Source organism: Fistularia commersonii, chromosome 25 (genome assembly GCF_037954325.1).
Source record: "Fistularia commersonii isolate RoL2024-O1a breed Wild chromosome 25, RoL_Fcom_v1.0, whole genome shotgun sequence".
NCBI classification, from domain to species: Eukaryota; Metazoa; Chordata; class Actinopteri; order Syngnathiformes; family Fistulariidae; genus Fistularia; species Fistularia commersonii.
This window is the reverse complement of record NC_141308.1, coordinates 8,997,789-9,005,462: the sequence shown is the minus strand read 5'-3', so window position 1 is coordinate 9,005,462 and position 7,674 is coordinate 8,997,789. Positions and strand designations below refer to the sequence as shown.

The 7,674-nt window shown below is 37.4% G+C and overlaps 1 protein-coding gene across 6 annotated transcripts; it reads left to right on the top strand.

The window, feature by feature from the left end:
* Positions 1-1,734: 1,734 nt before the first annotated feature.
* LOC147219158 (complement factor H-related protein 1-like) lies at positions 1,735-7,088 on the top strand. 6 transcript variants are annotated; one of them, XM_086172493.1, is made up of 15 exons: positions 1,735-1,845; positions 1,947-2,138; positions 2,657-2,836; positions 3,045-3,236; positions 3,402-3,443; positions 3,678-3,752; positions 3,905-3,979; positions 4,113-4,172; positions 4,492-4,566; positions 4,754-4,813; positions 5,246-5,299; positions 5,413-5,574; positions 6,144-6,305; positions 6,679-6,704; positions 6,811-7,088. In XM_086172493.1, the coding sequence occupies exons 1-15, from the start codon at positions 1,788-1,790 to the stop codon at positions 6,841-6,843; spliced, it is 1,446 nt and encodes a 481-aa protein (XP_086028619.1). In that variant the 5' UTR covers positions 1,735-1,787; the 3' UTR covers positions 6,844-7,088. The 6 variants fall into 6 exon arrangements, with proteins under 6 accessions (XP_086028619.1, XP_086028621.1, XP_086028620.1 ...); XM_086172495.1 differs by lacking the exon at positions 3,905-3,979; XM_086172494.1 differs by lacking the exon at positions 4,492-4,566.
* Positions 7,089-7,674: the final 586 nt, after the last annotated feature.

Sequence of the window (7,674 nt, the reverse complement as noted above, 5' to 3'; positions counted from 1 at the left end):
AAAAACAGAGCGCTTCATTAGTCTGCCTATACACACACAGAAATTAAGTAATTCAGGCCCCGCAAGTAATCATTTCTGTACAATCCTTGGCAATCTGAGCCCTTGGCGACAGTGACAAGGAAACATTGCCTTCTACAGAAACAGATCCGGGGTCAGTGTGGGAGGTCATCTGTCTCGACCAGATGGAGTAAAAAGAGAGAGAGAGATTGAAAAAGTGTGTCAGAGACAGAGGAGGTACGAGGGTTGGGAGGTACAAATGATCTCTTGATATTAAAAACACCAGTGCCAGTGACAGTCACACGGTATTAGCTGAAATGATACATTAATAGCACTAATATTCATAAAAGAATTAACAATTAGGGGGGGCCTGGAGCAACTCTGCAATAGATCAAGCCGCGTACGTCGGCAACATGCAAATTGGGAGAGCTCAAGAACTCAGGAAGAAGATATGAGGTTACTACTATGTGTTGATGAATGGACATTGAATGCAAACAAGATAAGAGAAGTGGGAGGAATGAGTGAAGTGCATAACGGGATTTCCCTTAAGAATAAGAATTAGAATAAGAACAACTTTATTTATTCCGAAGCAAATTGTTGTGCCAGAGTTTCAAGTCAAACATAACAATAATAAATAATAGTAGGAAATTGTATAAACAGTAAAAAAAAAAAAAAAAAAAGGGGTACTCATAGCAGAGTAAGCCTATGGCCTGTCCTGCCCTAATTATGAGCTTTCTCAAGAATTTGAGGGCCTTACTCGCACGGAAGGGGGATTTTAAATTCTCTGATTTGTACGTGGAAGTCGGTTCAGACATTCCTTAACCTTCTCCAGACAGATGTTGCAGATTTGCGACAGCCAAATATCAGATTTTTCCTGCAACTACAACTTAATTTGAGCCTGAGAGGGTTAATGTAGAAATAGAAGTCAATGGACAAAATTGAATTAATGTTAATGTGAAAATATAACATCATACTGTGTTTGTTTCCCAGAAATATTCTGGTTGATTGTGTCCACATACTTTGACTCCAGTAAATATTTGTGTTTCTTGTACTGGAAGTGAAGATGAAATGATAATGGGCAAATAGGCTCTGTGAAAAAAGATAAATTGAAGAGGATCCATTCGTCTATTCCTTTCATTAACAGACGCGAATAAATGTCTAAATGGCAGACAGTCATTATAGTGGGATTCGGTGGGTCTTTATTTATGTTTAATTATTTCACAAATAAAGTGATTTAATTTTGTAGCGAAATTGACTGCAACCTTTCAAGCATGATCTTTGGCCTCAAACCTGATTAGTATTTCAAAACTGTGACCACAGCAGTCCGGGATGAAGAAATCATCTTGAAATCTAAACAGATGTGTGTGTGATGTGTGCAATCAAAACACATTCTGACTCAAATCCAACGTCAAATGTACAAAAATGGGGTCAACAGTAGCTTTCATCAATACGTGTGTCAGAAACAATTAACATCATCCTATAGATCATACACTGCTGGAATATTTTTCATTTTTTTCTATAATTATCTTGGCTCAATGATTGGGCATAAGTTAGTTAATCACTTTGTAGGTTAATTAGTTGGAATAATTTGTTTTTTTTTGTGAAAATCGTGCTTTCCACGCCGTTCTCTTAAAGCTGGCCAATGTGATTTCTAATTTAACGTCCCCCTCAGTGTTTACTCCCGCATCTCTTGCCTTTCTGGGAAACGGCCCCTCAGCAATTATTAACCGACATCAATATGAGTATAGCCTTTGCTCACTGTCGTCCGGGAATATTTGGATTCAAACACAATGTTCCTCAGGTATCTTGGATTTGTCCTTCTGACATTCTATCCTGAACTGCTCAGGGGTAAAAATCTTAATATTTAATCACCCAGACTTATTTGTATTTATTGAGTCGATGTATTTCAGTGTTGTTCTATTTTATTGTTGTTTTTTTTATTGATTCAGCTCAACGACCGGCGGGTTCCTGTTCTGCTCCCGGGCTCCAGGATGGCTTTCTTAACCCTTCAGAAAAAATATACTTGCACAACGCTGCTCTGAATTATGCCTGCAACGACGGGCTGAAGACGGTGTCGGGGGGATGGTGGGCAACGACGAAGTGTCATAATGGAAAATGGCTCCATCATCCACAATGTATAGGTGGGTGTCATTGAAAGGGTATTCTATGTTATGTTTTGCTCCCTTTTTTTTTTTTTTTTGCTGCTTTGCAGTTTTTCACCATAAATTCTTTTTAATGTATTTTTCAAATCCCTCTCTGTCAAGAACATATGAGCTACATTTGTGCCAGGCCACCATACATTCTTCCCCAGTCCTATGATTTTTTTTCTGACTTTTTAATTTTATTTTTTAATGGATAGGGAGGCTCTTGTCTCGCAGCTACGTGCTTTTCACATTACCCTTTTCAAAATATTTTCTGATGAGTCATGACGCTAACAAGGAAAAAAAAAATGGCAATCTGCCTGTAGGACTAAATCTATTTGAAAAAATGTGCCCATGCCTGTCATCAGGGGTTTAGTTAAATGTGATCTTTTAACAATGTTTTCTTCAACATCGTATTTCTCCACTAGATTAAGCCCCAAAAAAAACTTGCAAATATACATGGAAATTAACCATGAGAGATTGAATTGTGCCAATCTTCTCGCTTTTTATTTCCACAGATGAAAAAGCCTGCCTGTCCCCAAATATACCCAATGCCAATTTCACAAAAAGTGAAAGCGGTTGGTATGAGGATGGAGCCACAGTCAGGATAACATGCGATGATGGATTTGCTGACGTGGACAGGGATGCAACAGCCATATGTAAAAACGGAGCCTGGTCCTCTGTGCCGCTGTGTGAAAGTAAGTCTGCCAGATTCAGCGCTTAGATTTTTGAACATTTTCTCAGGGACTGGCGACTAATACCCCGCCTCTCGCCCGATGACAGCTGGATGGGCTCCAGCATCCACCCGCGACCCTGAGCGCAGACGATTGATGGATGGGTTATAATCCAGTTGCCGCAGAGCTGAACTACATTATACTCACTTGAGACTTGTTTACTTTTTTACAGGACGCCGTGGAGCATGCAGCGGGCCCCCGATCATCCCCCATGCGGTGATTGTTAACCAGAGTTACAAAGATGTGTTTGCTGATGATTCAGAACTACATTTCGAATGTGAAGATGAATATGAAGTCAAAGAAGCAAACAAGAAGAAGTCCATCATTTGCATACAAGGAACTTGGACCAAAGGCCCTGAATGCAGTAAGTGGGCACATTTTCAAGATATACAGCGATATGGTGGACTACTGATGACCGACATGGTTGAGTGGGTTGTCACTGTTTACTTCAGTTGTTTGGGAGGGTATTTCAGTTTTCTTTATTGGATGGTTTATCTTCATTTATTGATGGCTTATTTTGTCTTCTCAGGCAGAAAAACCCGCAGTGAAGACACTGGAAAACCAGACAAAGGTAGGTAATCGACAGATAATTAAGTGCAGAAAAAGTATATAAATCCCCCTCTATATATATATATATATATATATATATATATATATATATAATACATAAACAGATATACAGAGGGGTGTGCACACACACATTTTTATATATATATATGTGTGAATATATATATATGTATATATACACACACATATATATATGTATCAATGCATGTATGTCACATGTGTTATTTTTGTGTGTCAGGCAGCGATACCAGACCCGGTACCGCACAAGGCGGCACCTCAGGGAGAGGGGATGGTGACCCTGCAGCAGGTGGAGGTAAGTTCTTTAGATTATTGTGGGGCAGCACACATATACATATACATATACATATACATATACATATACATATACATATACATATACATATACATATACATATTTAACACAGTCAGACCAGGCATGTCGATATGCTTCTTTTTTCTTGTCAGACAGGGATACCAGACCAAGTACCGGACATGGCAGCACCTCAGGGAGAGGGGATGGTGATCCTGCAGCAGGTGGAGGTAGGTTCTTTAGATTATTGCAGGCTAAAACACATATACATATACATATACATATACATATACATATACATATACATATTTAACTCAGACCGACTAGGTATGTCCAACTCATATGTTTCTGTTTTATTGACAGACAGAGGTACAAGACCAAGTACAGGACATGGTGGATCCTCAGGGAGGGGGGATGGTGGAGGTAGGTAACTTACAGATTAGTATGTGATAGCATACATATGAAATATATAAAATGATATTGCATACATATGAATATATACATATATATGTATATATGTGTGTGTGTGCATATTTATATATATATACATATATGTATGCATGTATGTATATATATATGTTTACATACAAGATACATGCATTTGCATGCATATATACACCTGTGTGTATGTAAAGTATGTAAATATATATACACACACAGACATATATATACAGATTTTTTTACATACATGACACAAACAGAATATATATGTTTATCTAATATGTTTCCCTCTTCTTGTCAGACAGGGATACCAGACCCGGTACCGCACAAGGCGGCACCTCAGGGAGAGGGGATGGTGACCCTGCAGTAGGTGGAGGTAGGTTCTTTAGATTATTGTGGGGTAACACACATATACATATACATATACATATACATATACATATACATATACATATACATATACATATACATATACATATACATATACATATACATATACATATACATATTTAACACAGACAGACTAGGTATGTCCATCTAATATGGTTCCCTCTTCTTGTCAGACAGGGATACCAGACCAAGCACTGGGCAGGGTGGGTCCTCAGGGAGAGGAGATGGTGGAGGTAGGATATTTACAGATTGTTATCTGGTAGCACACATATAAAACAATATATTATACATATGTGTGTGTGTCTGTGTCTGTGTGTATACTGTGTGTATACTGTATATATATATGAGACAGATAGAAAATATCTGTTCATCTACTATCGTTCACTTTTCTTGTCAGGCAGGGATACCAGACCAAGCACTGGGCAGAGGGGATCCACAGGGAGAGGGGATGATAGAAGTTATTCACAAGTTATTATATGGTCACATGTATATAAAATAATATAATATACATTTACATGCACATATATGATATGTATGCATAATATACACCCACATACATACGTGTGTATGTTTTATATATATATATATATATATATATATATCATATAACTATCGACAGAGTGATATTAAAGTTTAATTTCTGTTATCTCTTTCTCATCCTTTAGTCACGACCCCCAACTATGGTCATGGCCAGGGGGGCTCACAAACTTACATACCAAGTAAATCCTTCCTTATATAATAAAATAACATACCCGTTGTTCACTGTATTGAAAGATCTTTTGACCATAGTTTTCTCAACGTACCTGTGTAAATAACATCCTGTTTCTTTCAGTTGACAATTGTGGAAAGTACCCCAACATCGAGAACAGTGATGTTGTGTCTAAGAATGCGATGTCCTTGAAGTACAAATGTAATGTCTTTTACACGCTGGTCGGACCAGCGATTGTGAAGTGTCTCAGCGATGGCACGTGGTCAAGACAACCCACCTGTAAAGGTATAAGTCATTCTGATATTCCCTTCACTTTCTTTCTAACACCTAAGAGTGATCAATGTATTCACTGGTACCACTATTGTGCTCTTAATTTCTGGATTTAGCATTTCCGATCTATAGTTTGATCTATGTGACGCAAATCTGTCAAAGTTTCCTGTAATATCCAATATTCAACACATAGAAAGCACAATAACACCACTAGTATTACATAGGAAATATAGTCCTCATCCTAAACTGCAAAACATAGAAACAGCGCTTCTGACACCCAAAATAGATTTTGTAAGAAGCTCATGACCTTCAACTAGCCCCGGAAGTTGTTGAAGGTTATTAATTTCCCATATTGCTATCCATGAAAATAATAGTATTTAAATGCTGCAAGATTTTGGATTCAGATTTTTCCCTAAGGACAGCATTTGTAAAGTGGTCCATTAATCTCAATAATGTACCTGGTAATTTATTAAATTAATCGATTGGCTTTTAAAAATGCAATCCATCAAATACAGCGCGTAATACCTTTATGAATGGTGTATTACTAAGCATTGTTGTGATGATTTTCTATTACTCTCATCCAGCCACATTCTGTACTTTGGATCATCAAATGCTTCAGCAGTATAATATTCTACTGCAACAAACGGAATTCTTACAACATTCTGGCAGAAAAACTTTTCATTGCCTTGGAAATGGCCAACTAAGTCAAATTGTATGTAAGAATGGCCAACTTACTGTGACCCACTGTAAGTATAAAAATTCGTTTCACTTTTTAATTTTCCATCAAGAATACCATTTCAATGTGTTTATTATTGTAATTGTTGATATTCCAAGAAGTGAGTCATTGTAAGTATAATGTTTTTGAAGAAGAGAAACATCCATACTTATTCATAGTCATACATTCAATATCACTATGCATGTTTGTATGTTTTCAAGTTAAAATGTACCATATATTTATGATATGATAAGTAATCAATCCAAAGGTTATACATATATTTTGAAACTTGATGTCATAAACCCCTTCTTAAAGCATGTGTCAGATTTGGTCGTCAATGTTTATTTGCATTGAACCACTTCAATAGAATATTTCCTGGTTAACTGTTATTGTTCTATTTTCAGGTTGTTCTTATTATCAACATTATTATGTGAGTATAGCTGCTAGATGGTCTCAAATTCCATGTTTTTGCTTTTATGTTGGCTTATTATTGTTTTTTCTAATCCTATCACTTCTATATTTTCTGTTGTAACCAGAGACAGTGCCCAATCCTCTTAGGCGGACGATAGAATCCGTTTTGGACAGTTCCACAGCACCTCTACAAGAAGACGACTACTCTGTCTAATTTTGATTTGATAATTTGATAAACCTCTGATTGCTTTTTAATGCACAAACATGCTTATCGCTGCAGAATCTTGTAACTGGTATTATAATGCACTGATGACATGGCCCAGTTCATTTTGTTGCTGTGGGGAACGCAAGACGTTTGATGTAAAGGTTTCAATAAACAGCTATAAACCCCTTTGTCTCTAAATGGCGTCAGTTTAATTAAAAAAAACAACAACTAAAAACGCTAAACATATTTGAAAAAGGATCCCTGGAAAGTGTCACTCAGCGGGAAGTGAGACTGTGTCACCGTCACGTTCATTTCCTGTTATTATTCTCAAAAATATTGCCACGCAAGGTCTTTGCAGCATCAGGAACTGCAATATAAAACCACACTATCTTTGTGGGAGAAAACGTGGCAACGCAATTTTTAATTGAATTCAAGTCTTGTTCATTCAACAGGAAAGCCTCTTAATCACAGCTTGACGTTGACATGTGTGAAAGCGTGTCATCCCCACCAACTGCTGTTAAAACCATGTGGAGACCTCGGGTTTGATCCCGTCTGCTAAGCGACATTTAAATAAACAGGCAGAACAAGTTACACCGGCCTTATCTGAGTTACTTCAAATAAACACAGTCAATAGAAAAATGCTTATATCTCATGATGGTCTTCTATCATTAGATCCCCATCATCTAATTCGATCTTCACCTAGCTTTCCCTTATCCGTTCCGGCGGATTGAGGTGCCGGGAAATGTAAGTTCTGAGACAGACTCCATTTTAGCAGGGGAGCAAA